Source organism: Sclerotinia sclerotiorum, genomic scaffold (genome assembly GCF_000146945.2).
Source record: "Sclerotinia sclerotiorum 1980 UF-70 scaffold_3 genomic scaffold, whole genome shotgun sequence".
In the NCBI taxonomy this organism is placed as follows: Eukaryota; Fungi; Ascomycota; class Leotiomycetes; order Helotiales; family Sclerotiniaceae; genus Sclerotinia; species Sclerotinia sclerotiorum.
The window spans coordinates 640317-653379 of NW_001820833.1; the positions used below are offsets into that span (position 1 = coordinate 640317).

A 13063-nucleotide genomic window follows, 5' to 3' on the forward strand; every position below is an offset into this window, starting at 1 on the left:
CATTTCAACCCTAGTAGGGGTTGGCGAACATGAGGCCCCACAAAAAATGCTATTCGCGCAAAAATTGAAAAAAAAAAAACAAAAATTATCATTTCTGTTTACACTAATATATCTATCTATCCATCGTTCATTCTTCAATTCGTGCATTTGGGGTATGTTCATCATATCATAACTTATAAAAACCATTTATCTCCTTCCCTTAATATCTCTTCACAATCATCGCTCTATCCATCCAGAAATTCATTCGGATCAACTATATAGTATCGGATGCATATCGATACAAACGCATCCGTCAACCAGAAATCCAGCCCACCCAAACCATTACTAAAGAAACTCCCTAAATAGCCGATTACAAGTTTTGTAATGATGGGTGACCGTTCAGCAACTCTGGGTGGCTTCCGCCAATGAACTTAACAACGCCCTTGACCTTTTCTCTAGTCTCGACTTCCAATTGATCAACTGGCTCGCCAAGAACCGCTGCAAACACAGGAATCAATTTTGGAGTAAGCTGCAAGATTGTTTGATTGCTCTGACTGTAAAGTCCAGTAATCATTTCAAAGATAGGCTCGTTCTCCTCATAGTCTTCCTTGAGTGGTAACAGTCCAGCCATGACTGGGAGGATATCGTCAAGAGGGACAGCATCCTGGTGAGCCATGATCATACGAGAAACACATCCGCAAGCATTGTCGATGGAGCGGGCATGGTTGGTTTGGAGGAGTGGCTCAAGTTTACTCAGAATGTTGTTATATGATGGGAGGTAGGTAGCGCTGTCTTGAGAGTGGAAGATCAAGAGACCTACACCATATGCAGCGTTGGACTTGGCTTCAGGGTCGGTATCAGAAAGGCGTTTAAGAAGGACTGGCAAGAGGGATGCAGTGAATGGAGTGACGGCTGAACCCATGTGCCCGGTAAGCTCGGCAATGACACCGATTGCGGTCGATCGCTCAAATGGAGTGTTGGAGGAGGCGAACTTCTTCAGAGGCTTCTCAAACTCCTTGAAGATTTCAGCGAACTGAGCACCAAGGGCAAGAGCAAGGTTTGAGGTGAGGTCAAGAGCGGTGTCAATGACGAGCCAGTCATATTCGGACGACTCGGCATCATCCTCATCAGGTGATTCAAGCTCATCACCGAGGTCCTGCTGACAAGGGTGGACACGGTTAATAACAGCGAAGATGACGTTCTTGATGGCCTCAGCAAAGTTTGGCTGGGCCAAAATAGCTGGTCCGCAAAGTTTCAATGTAGAAGCGACGTTGCGGTTGATATCGGTAACGACACCACTATTCACAATATTAGAAAAATCCACCAAATACTTTCAAATAGATCAATGAAAAGAAGAATGATCAGGAGTAGATACGCGTTCGCAGCATGTGCAACTTGTGCATCTGAGTGAGCTGGGTATAACGTCATGTTGTTCATCATTTCAGGCAATACAGGCAAAATAGGAATGGAAATCAACGTACCGGTCATATTCATCCTCCCAGAGAGACATTGTTGCAGTTGTAACAATTTCTCCCATCTTGACCAACTCAGGAGTAGGTTGAGTTGCCATGGGTAGACCAGGGGTCCACTTTGTTCCCGTCTTATCCTCCATCATACTGTAAAGGCAAGCGTATGCTCTCCACATTGTACTGATTGCGGTCTTTCTTACACCTTCGTAAGAGTGCTCTACCAATGGAGAGATAGCCTCGATGGTTCTCTCGAAGTAAGGCATGTAGTGTTGACGAGTGTGCGTCAAGATATCACCGATAACTTCAACTGCAACCTCCTTCTCCATGGCAACAGCAGTGACGGCTGTAAGATCATCCCAGTCTTCGTCGTCATCATCATCATCCATATCATCAACATCCTCGACATCGGTGGCGCCAGCAACCTTGACCTTCTTTCCAGCAACAATGACTTCTTGGCCAAGTAAGTCTTGGGCATGCTCACCGAGCTCAACTTCGAGGTTGTCTTCTTCTTGATCTAAACAGGCAGCCAAAGCGGTAACAACTCCTTCAAGGAAAGGCGTGAAATCCTCCTCATAAACCTTGGCCAAGGTACTCCAGAGAATGTAGCTGGTTTCCTTCAAGCGGGGGTGGTCAAGATGCAAAGCTTCTTCACTTGCTTGCATCAATGGCTTGACGTAGGGTTGGAAGACCTCAGCGCCCACAGCTGCTGCCATGCTTCCAATGGAATCACAGACAGTAGCACGGAGATCGAGCTCATCATTGCTTGACTTCAACTCGACAAATTGTGCCAACTTCTCGATGGTGTCCTTGAAGAACGGAAGGAACTCCTTTTCGGAGGAACTTGCGAGAGAACCAATCGCACTAGCGGCAGCAGATTTGACACCGACATCGGGGTGGTCCAACAATTGAGCGAGGCGTGGGACAAGGGTTGGGAGATAGTTCTTAACAATTTCTTGGTCCATACCTTCGGTCAAGGAGTCCAAAGCACCGCATGATGCTTTCATGGTGTCAAGAGTTTGTTTATCATTGTTTCCGCTAGCTGCGTATTGCATAGCAGCATCAAGATTCTTGAGAAGAGCGGGAATGAGGTGCTCGTGAGTGTTTTGAAGATCTTCGGCAAGATCATCTGCCAATCTTGCAACACCGTTAAGAGCTGCATGTCTAACACCACTTTCTGGGTCCTCAAGGAGCTTGAAGACAACAGGCAAGAAACTATCCATTTGAGTACCAACAAAATCTGGTGCACCTTCGACACACATGCCGAGTGCCAGAATACCGGCTTGGCGGTATCTTGGATCTTGATGGCTCGAGAATTGTGGAAGGGCGTTGAGGAGGGGAACGATAACTTGGCGAGGTGGCAAGCTTTCTGCGAGTAAACCGAGAAGACCCAATGCAGAGCGAGCTGGTGAGGTCTCATCATCTTCGTCGTCATCATCTTCGAGTTCTGTCGCGATTTGCATGCTGGTCATGGTGATCTTCTCACCCAAATCCTTGGTACCTTGAATCTTCATCTTTCTGTATCTGGTGCATTGCATAAGGAAGGACAAAGCTTGTGTTCTTGCGTCGTTTTCGTTGTTGGTATCTGCAGCAATCTCAAGCATGAAATTGCAAAGGTCTTTGAAGTGGGGTGCGATCAAGGCTGATTCACAGCCCAACAAAGTTTGGAAAACCTCGAAAGCTTGAACAGTGCGGTCCTCCTCCTTGGCATCAATGAAATTCTTCAATACACTGACCATTTGTGGGAAAATCTCGAGGAATAACTTCAAACTCTCTGGATCCTCATCTGGCTCGATCATTGTGGCAACGGCACCAAGACAGATCAAAGTGTTGATCCTGACATCAGTGCTCTCTTGGTCGTGGATGGTCTTGCTGAGGATGGAGAAGAGTACAGCAGTTTGCTCAGCAAAGTATGGCGAAGCAGTCTCCAGTAAAGTAAAGAGAATGAAGACTCCGACCTCACGATGTGAGACTTGACGAGAGCCTGCGGCTTGTGCGAGGGTATCAGGAAGGTTGGCCCATTGCCCATTCTCGATGTCTTCACCGGCGATAGCAGCGATGACACGAGCGCCAGAGTGTCTAACCAATTTAACCTCTTCATTTAACGTCTTTTGTAGAAGTTGTTCTCTGATTTGTTGCTTTTGGGCATCTGAAATGTTCTTCCAGTGCTTCTTGACCAAGCGTTGGGCCTCGACAGCGGCTTGTTGTCTGATCGCTTGATCTCCATGGGAAATGAAGATCTCGATAAGCCAGAGAAGTGATTCTGGATTTGGATAATAGTTTTTTCTAAGTTCTGTGGTTGCGGCCTTGACACGTTCGGTATCAGCTGTAGAAGATGAAGGTTAGCAAAAATGGAGGGGTATTGCGACTCGATAGCAACCTACGAATTTGGACGCCCTGCAAGAGCTCTAAGAATTTTTGTTGATCCATTTTCAAAAGGCTTTTACATGTATTGCATGCAAATATCGAAAATGAAAATTAGTAAAGGAATGACAAGAAAACTGGATTTAAAGTCGGTTGAAAATATTGTTTTCGACCTTGACTTTGTAGAGACGGAGTAATCAAAAAATTGTTGTAGATAAACAAAAAAAATCTTGGAGGGGAATAATAATTTTCTTGGACAAGGGTTCGATGTGGGGAGTGATGGAAGTGCAGGGTCTTTTATTGTGGCCTCAGGCTACAACAACCATTTGACCCACCCGCATTAAAAAGAAAATGAGATATAAAATTGTCGATCAATAGTGTTATGAAATGAAGTGAAGACTTTTCAGCATCATTTAATTGTATTCACATATTCAATGCTAGGAGAGTTTAAGCCATTTAACTCCGCATAGCACGGGAAGAATATTAAATAACGTTGAATATCATTACACATCGTCTCGCTAACCACCGACCAGCTTCACAAGGAGGAATAGTGGCATTACCGCTGGAAGCATCTTTTTGCCGTGTCTGATTGAATAGACATACCTAGACTGTTTACTCCCATCGGGGGAGAAGAGACTACTCTTCCAAAGCAGTTCAGTGTCTTTTTTTGGTTTCTCGAGCTAGTCTCAACTTGTTCTCATCCGCTTGGAATCTAGAACTCAGATGAAGTTGTTCTCACAGCCATCTTTTCTCCTTGACCTGGACTCAAATTGATCCACATCCGGATAATTAGTTGGTTATATAATAGCTACAATATGACGACTATCAAGCAACGAACTGCTTCGACAACCTGAATTGAGCAGTCAATGATCAAGTGCTAGTGCATGACGGATAATTACTGCCGCCAAGCTGCATTTGTGCAGTGTCACCCTCAACACAGCGAACCGCAATGAATAGAGCTTGCTCGATTGGATACATCATCGGTCGATTGGCTAAGAAAGACTTTCGTTATCATATAAATAGTTGGATTCACGTGCTACCATTACGCTGCTTGTGTTGTGTGTATATCAGCTAGTTCCAACACAAGTATCATTATTACACACATTCATAAGATATCCAAATCTCAGTATGGATCAAGAAACTGTGTCGCCAAAGAACGGGGAAGAACATTTATTCCTACTATCATTGACCAGCTGGCCTCAAGTGATTCTACTCTCTGCATTCATTCTGTTATCAGACAACCTAAAAGATAGATTTTGTGATATCACTTACAAAGATTTTGGTTGTGCCATCAAACGCTGCGCATGGTGGGTGAAAGAAAATCCGGGCCTAAGTAAAACCTTCGAAGCCTTGACTATGTTGAGTACTCTACTTTTCTAGAATGTAGATCTTCTTCAATTCTCCTCAAAGTAGCACATGGGTCCTTACAATGTAAAATCCTTTCAGTTCCAGAAACTTTGGGTGTTTTGCAAATATGTTAGTCACTTTTTCCGATCTACCCATGATGGCTACCAATAGACAATCCTATGCTTGACTAGAGAGAGGGCGCAGATTTAGAGCCTCGAAAGAAGCAACAGCTTGAGCAATGCCGACAGCAAGAGATGCAAAGGCTAGAAACACGCTTAACGCTCCGAATATTATTACCCCCCAAAATGTACAATAATTCAACACATCTCTCTTGTCTCTCCAAAGTTGTCGAAATCCTCGAGGCTTCTGGCTGTCCATGTAATGTCTTAGTCGACGAACTCGATCTTCCAAGAGGTCAAATTCTGAGAATTGCAAGGCAAATTTCTGGTGGGCTTTGCGAGCCGTGCTGTGTGCCTCGGTGAGTCCCCCGGCGAATTGTAGATGATATTCGCGCATAACTTCGAACCCAGCAGTATTTATGTGCGCGGAGTCGCGAAAAAATCGTTGCCATGGATATTTCTGGCTAGTTTCAATAATATAGGCATTTTCAGAGTTGTGGAAAGTAATGCTTTCATACGCCCGTTTGAGTTCCAAGATGTGATCATGATTAGGATGGAGAAATTTTAATGCTCTTTGTAAATACCCTTCCTGCTGTCTTGGTATCCCAAGTTTATGAGAGAAAAACATTCCCCAAGAAGTGGAAACACTTGCATTCAAGTGGGAACCCAATAGCGCAAATTGACGATAATATCGGAATGGAAAAATGTCACTTATGCCGAGCCTTGAATCTTTTAGTCTCGGACACAACATAGCGTACAAGAATTTCTTACCACGCTTCCTGCAATTTTCCAAATCCTTCCCCTTCTTCCATCCTTGTCCACGCAAGATATAATTTTCTGGCAGCTGGGTCTAAGAAAAGATGTTCCTCTATGAGATCTGTCCAGCAAATCTCGAGATTTCCAATTGCCTTCAGCGATACAATATTCAGGTCATCGATCTGAAGTGAATCTCCCAGAGTCATATCAGTCTCGGCTAAAGTTATTTCGGATGAATGGAAGAAAAAAGCAACTTCTGGAAGGCGAAGAGCGAGAAACTCGCTGGCAGGGCGATTGAAAAAGTGCCATTCGGTGCTAAAAGAGTAAGATACCCAAGAAACCTCGGGCTCTAAGCAATCATTCAGGATTAAGATGGCGAATAAAACTGCTCTTACTTGGAGTATTTAAGTCAGATCCTCGTGATTAAGAGTATATTGATCAGACAGCGAAGTATACTAATTTGCAGGCTAAGGCTGCTCCAATACTTTGTTACTATAGCAAAGCTCAAGTATAGACTCTACCATGTAATCTATGATCGAAAAATCACGCTAAGACATTGCATCCTTCATATAAAAAAATAAAATTCCAACAGCACCTCGCGTCTGGGAATCCCTATTCTGCAATTCTCTGAAGAAGATAAAACGCCGTAAACGTCTTTCCAACCACGATTTACGCATCTCTAGACAAACTTTACTAGCACTTCCGTGAAATTCGATAAAAAAATCTTCGAAATATTCCGACCAAGCTTTTTCAAAGTTCTGCTTGAAGGTTTCTGCTTTAGTTAAACCATCCAAGATCTCCATATTGATATCATTTTCCGAAGCCTCTTTCAAGAGTTTTGATTGTCCAAGGGTTGTTCTGAATTCTAAGCTTTATCTTTTGGAGTTCCAGATCCATGTGACTCTCGCTCCTAGATATGTGTTCAGTTTCCTCCTGTCTTTGACGAACGTCGTGAGTGTCTGAGACAGACTTGTCCTTTCTCCCACCAGTGACATCGGATGTTTCAGCAACAGAGTTTTGCTGCATAAAATGTACAGAATCGTGCTGGAACTTCTGTTCATTCTGCTCTGCCCTGTATCTCCCTTCCTCTAAAATCCTTATGCTGTATTTGACCAGCCGTTGCAGCTCTACAGTGGGAATAGGTAATGTAACGAGAGCTTCATCCTGAATCTGATGTTGCTTTTTGGACTCAAATGTGTTTAGAGAGCTAGATCGCGTTGCAACCCAGTCATTAATCTGCAATTGGGATTCGGCAGCTTCGTCTGTAAAAAAAAATTAGCACATTGTTTAGTTAATACTTTCCAAGATACCTTGAAAACTTTCCTGGTTTGAGAAGTGATTCGGATAGCCCTGATGCCTCACGATCCACTTGCAATTCTTTCCCTTTGTGTTTCGTTAGATCAATTGTTGAGGTATTTCGCTCATCTGCACTTGATTGCGTCTCTCGTGCCGCTGGTTGCTTCCCCTTGTCCTGAGATCGGATTTTCGGGGCATCAGATTGAGGAGAGCTTTGATTCGAGTATTGAAGTGATGAAGACCCCATGCTTCCAGTGATTATGCCTTTTGTCTTTGTGGAAGGCTCCTCTTTCGCTTCCACCATATCGCTCCCTCCCTCACCCGAGTCGTTGCCATTTTCCACCTTGTCGGACGACTTGATAACTTCCAATTCGATATCCGCCATACTTTTAAGAAAGCAAAACTTTAATGTAGCAGAAAATGGGAATATAGCTCACACCATTCTTTATGAGCCTCAACATATATCCTTTGATATGCGGTGCAACTGCACTCTCGCATATCCGGTCGGGAGTTCGCATAACCTTTCAGAACTTACCTACGAAATTTCCGGTCAGATGTCACATATAGCAAGTATTTGCGAATGAATTTTGCTCATTTCAACTTGGCAATTTTACATCGACGATGAAGAACGGGTTCAGAGGAGTCGATGTTGGGGGCAAGATTGCGAGTCGTCGTCGGTGACTCATGGTACCTAGGTATGGTGTGACAGCGAGCCTCGAGACAACATATGCACTAACAATGGAATAATAACAGATTTTTCCAGTGATTGTTAGCTCGGGTAGATTTGACCTGTCTGGGAAATTAAAAGGTTTTTGGGGCCAATGCTGAGTCGAGAATTTGAGGAGTGATTGCAGCTAACGCTTTTCAGGTTCGTCACTTCATCATTCGTCGAGCGTGCTCCAGAGTTCGATTGTTTCCTTCCGTGCTGGGCTGCATGATATACCAGGGCCTTATATCTGACACAGCTTGAATTTATGTAGTCGGCGGACAATGAGCAGGGTGGTGAAACTATCATTATGTAACACTTTGGTAGCAATCCCAATGCCTAGCGAGAATCTTTGAGATGCAAATTTTTCACTCACGGTATAATAGTAAATAGTTTACGGCCAATCGTAATGTAAAGTGAAGATCTTCGATGCATTTTAATCAAGGAACACTCTATCCCAAAGAACTAGCAAGTGCCCCCAATAAATGGATACACTCCTCTACCTCGGATTTACACATAATTTTCCACTTATACTCCGTCCATAAGCCATCTATTCTTGATAGAACTTAGTAAGTTTCCGTACACGGTACATCCATTCATCAGCCTCGCGCCACCACCAGTATCAATACTCACGACACAATCGTGCTGGCAAGTTCCGGAATTCTTCCTCCAGTATTCTTCCTTGGAGTGTGTTTTATGTTACTACTTGATCACCAACCAGACTAAACTAGACTTACAGTAACCGTTCACAGCTGTTCGTCGGTTATCAAAATCACATCAAAAATAGTTATTTTACTATATTTTTATTTAAAAATTACTTTTTATAATATTATTATAATCAATCAAAAACTTAAATATATATCAATTATATTGTAACGATACTGTACTGGAGGCAGCGGCTGCCTAAGGTTTCGTCTGGTTGGTAGTTGTGGGTTAAGGCTTTATCACTGGTCTTCACTTGGAAGTGAAGTCGTTACTAGATCAAGTAGAATGTAGGTAAACTAATTGATGACTAAGTTGAGCACGAAGCTCCTTAACTACGAGACTAAATGAATGTTTATATACCCTATATCATTTTTTGAGGACCTCTGGGACCCTAAGGTCCAAAAGGTCCTCGAGGTCACGTGAATTAATGAATCGTGACATATATACTAGAATACGAATAATTTATATTTTTGTTTATTAAATAAAATTGTAAATCAAAATTTATAATTGGAAAATGTCACGATTCACCATTAGGATTAGTGTCTTGGGATGAAAAGGGATCACGTGATAAGGAGCCCTAGGAGCCCTCAAAGCTCCTGGGGGCTCCCTTTATCGATCATTATGTTACGAGGTTTGCCGTCTAGATCACGTGGAAGTGCTCTAGGCTCTCGAGGTAGTTTATAACTAGGCGTCAAGCAGGGACTTAAGTAATGACAATGATGATATGCAATTCGTAACTAATAGTAGAGTATGATTGATCTTGAGCACGAAGCTCTACAATAAAGAAATTCATACTGAATATATAGATCTTCATGCTCCCTTGGATCCTTTTGGATCCTAAGCTCCAAAAGCTCCAAGTCACGTGTTTTCTGACGGTGCGTGCGCATACGATCCTAAAGTGACCCAGATCACATATTAATTCGATGGGATGCGATGATTCAACACCTGTACGTGGTGCATCCTACGAACCTGTAATTTTTCTTACAGAGCCAAGATTGAATCAGGCTGAAGCTAGGCAAAGGTCGTGCTTTAAAAAGGAGCGGTACTAGGAGTGAAGGTATCGTGAATTTGGCCCGGAACAGAGGACTATTAGTCGAACGGAGATGAAAACTATCTAACAATCAACGAAACAACAACGGATTTCGAAGCGGAACTACCTTTACGAATCTGCAGTGGGATGCAGAGTCTGAGAATTGCTTTAAGGAGCATTTCAAAGCGGACTGCCTGAATAATCCTGTGTGGGAGCAGAGCCTGAGAAGGAAAGCGTCGTGCCCGGTGATTGACAGGGCACCTCTGGGGCGCTAGCGTGCAGAATTTTCACGACCCAACAATGCGTAAAATCTGCGGGTATACCGGATTGGAAGTTTACAGGTGGTTAAGGGGAGTAATCGAGAATGTATAAAGGTTGTGATAGAGTCTTATTGAGGCCAACGGAGGTATGGGTGGATTAGGGATGAAGGGATGCTTTTGGCACTTTGCTCTATGAATGTACAAGAGTGGTATTATGGCGGTAGAGGAACTCTCGAACAAGAGGGATGCTTTTAGCAAGTTTCATTCTTCTGCGAAGCATTCGGCAGACATCACGACAGCGGATGAGCTTTGGCAGAAGCCACCTTATAAGATATATATTCGATATATTCTCAACCCTCTGTATTATCGATTACAAATTATACATTAGGGGAATGGACTTTGTAGATTGTATTTTGGTTAGTAAGCTGAAAACATTATATTTTTAGTTATCTGATTAAGGATTAAGATACAGTAAAGCTTACAAGATACAATCGGCCTTATTGTGTAAGAGAGATCCGGCAAGGTAATGCGAAACGGTGTACAAGCCGCGAGGCGTAACGTATAATGGCAGCGATAGTGACATTATCTATATGGTTCGAGAGGATGGATGCATGTATCAGTCTACAATAGGGTACAAGGCAGCTGGCAATGGAGATATTGAGTAGGCTTAGGGAGCAAACAGGATAATGGGTGTAGAAAGGTTGTTTTTGTCTAGGGGCAACCTTTTCAAAGGATATTGAGACTGACATCTTGTATCTGGGAAAGCATAGTAAGAATTGGTTACTCTTACTTATATTTGTAGTCTCACTGGATATATTATAAAAGACTCATAGATTTGCAAATATAATATTATCACTGCTAAAACCCTCTCCGATAAGGCTAGCAACCTTCTCTACAAGGTTAACGATGCTCAAGCCATCTACAACCCAGTTACCCAGCTCCTAGACACCTACCTGAGCTCAGAGGAAGTCCTTGCTCTCCCAACGAGATCACGAAAACTTCTCACTGCTCTTTGCCTTGAATTTAAGGCAACTACCGAGCGACACTTTGATGCCCTGATCACAGGGCATCACCCTCCTCCGAGTCACTACGAACCCTGCCACCAACTCTCCGCTACCCCTTATAATACCCTCTATAAGTATCTGTACTAGCCCCCCGATCACAAAGCCAGGCCCTAAGGCAATATACACCCAAAAAGCCATTAGCCTTATTGATCTTACACTATCGATCAAAAAGACGAAACCAATCATCTACATTGATAACCGTCTGTTTACATATATCGAACAATCCCACTCTGCATACAAAACAAGATCCTTTACAATCCTCACTACACTAAAGAAAGTACTTGGCCCAATAGTCTCTCTCTTAAAAGAAGTCCAAGAGATTAAAACAGACTTTGCACTCTGTACAAGCTCGTTTAGCAACCTAACAGTTCTCGAGAAGGAGAAAAGCATCATTGCCAATGCCATCGGGAATTGTAAGATTGAAACACAAGAAAAATGGGATACATACCGCCTGAGCTATATACCTCGGAAAGTTACAATGCTAAACAACTCCTTCGAAATTGATACTATCACAATTATAAAGAATATAATTCGCAATACTATCAAAGAATACTCTGGGCAGGAACTATTATACATTATTCAAACTTAGATGAACAACACAACCGATCAATACCACTCCACCTAAATAATAGGCTTGAAATCAGGCATTGAAGCTCTAAAGAGAACCCTCAAAATCCTTGGAGCCAATATCACCGCTACTCTCTTAATCTATAAGCCAAAAACCATCCAATACACTCGCTGCTATCAATAGTATAACAGCAGATCATACTCCAAACCTTAAACTTGCAGACTATATAGCTCAAACAAGCATTCTGAAAACGACTATACAATCAAATGCAATACAACATATATATACCCTCTAAAATGCCTTTATTACTACGGATCACATCCAGCAGATGACCCCAATTGTCCTCTGCGCTTTATCACCAGTAAAATAAAGTCTAAATCAGAACGTCAAACTATACGCAAAATATACAATGAAGGCAGAGCCCTAATCTGCTTGAAAGCTGGTTGCACGAAAGCCTAGGCACCTGACTCCCAAATGGAGAATGATACTACCCCCCCAACCCCCCTTACAAGCCAACCCCGCCCCAAAACCCCAACCCATATTTTCGGATCCATTCACTCTACCACCCCCTTTAATACTCGCCCTACTAACCACTTCCGAAATTTCTTTGATAAATCGAACTAAACCTTTATCCATTACACAAACAAATATTGGTAAAGAAAGGATCTCATACGATCTCGCTCTCAATCTAGCAAACTCAGACCAGATCGATATCATCCTAATCCAAGAACTATATATCTATAAGGATATATCAAGGAAAATTACCAAAACACATCCCTTATATAAAATCTTTACCCCATTAAACGATTGGAAAATCACTCCTCGTATTCTAACCTATATCAGAAAAGGAATCGGAATACAAATCAACCAAATCAGACCCACAATCTCATAAGACCTAATTTTCATACAATTACTCTCCACAAACAACTCGGCATTTACAATCATAAACATACAATACTCCGCCCCAATGTTCAGACAATAACCAAGCTATCACTTCTCTCTTTGAATTGCAGAACTTCCCATCAAACGTTATCCTATTAGACGATTTCAATCTCCATTACCCTAACTAGAATCTTCTACATCTCATCCCCTCAACGCTAGCTGAGCCCTTCATAGAATAATCCAATTCTCGAAATCTACACCTCATCTCTTCAATCGGAATTCCTACTCATACAAAAGGAAACACCTTAGACCTTACTTTTCTATCAGGACCTTATATAGTATACACCTCTTTAGCTGAACACCTAGATTGCATTTCAGATTATAACACGTTAAAAACCTTATTTCACTGGAACTGCCAAAGTTCGAAGGCCATCCAAAAACTTAGATTGAATATATTGAACGAAAAACTCTTTACAGATCTACTAGGAATAAACCTAATCAATATCGATACCAGCACCGAA

General features: G+C 42.5%; 3 protein-coding genes across 3 annotated transcripts; all 3 read right to left on the reverse strand.

Moving 5' to 3' along the window:
• Window positions 1-349: 349 nt before the first annotated feature.
• Window positions 350-3875, reverse strand: SS1G_02351 (hypothetical protein; the record flags this gene model as incomplete). The annotated part of the gene is made up of 3 exons (XM_001596085.1): window positions 350-1277; window positions 1461-3771; window positions 3830-3875. The coding sequence occupies 3 exons, from the start codon at window positions 3873-3875 to the stop codon at window positions 350-352; spliced, it is 3285 nt and encodes a 1094-aa protein (XP_001596135.1).
• Window positions 3876-5333: 1458 nt separating this feature from the next.
• Window positions 5334-7712, reverse strand: SS1G_02352 (predicted protein; the record flags this gene model as incomplete). Its single annotated transcript, XM_001596086.1, has 5 exons — window positions 5334-5997; window positions 6047-6213; window positions 6721-6889; window positions 7002-7293; window positions 7394-7712. The coding sequence occupies 5 exons, from the start codon at window positions 7710-7712 to the stop codon at window positions 5334-5336; spliced, it is 1611 nt and encodes a 536-aa protein (XP_001596136.1).
• A 3305-nt stretch (window positions 7713-11017) lies between these two features.
• Window positions 11018-11497, reverse strand: SS1G_02353 (predicted protein; the record flags this gene model as incomplete). The annotated part of the gene is made up of 2 exons (XM_001596087.1): window positions 11018-11141; window positions 11331-11497. The coding sequence occupies 2 exons, from the start codon at window positions 11495-11497 to the stop codon at window positions 11018-11020; spliced, it is 291 nt and encodes a 96-aa protein (XP_001596137.1).
• Between the last annotated feature and the right edge of the window lie 1566 nt (window positions 11498-13063).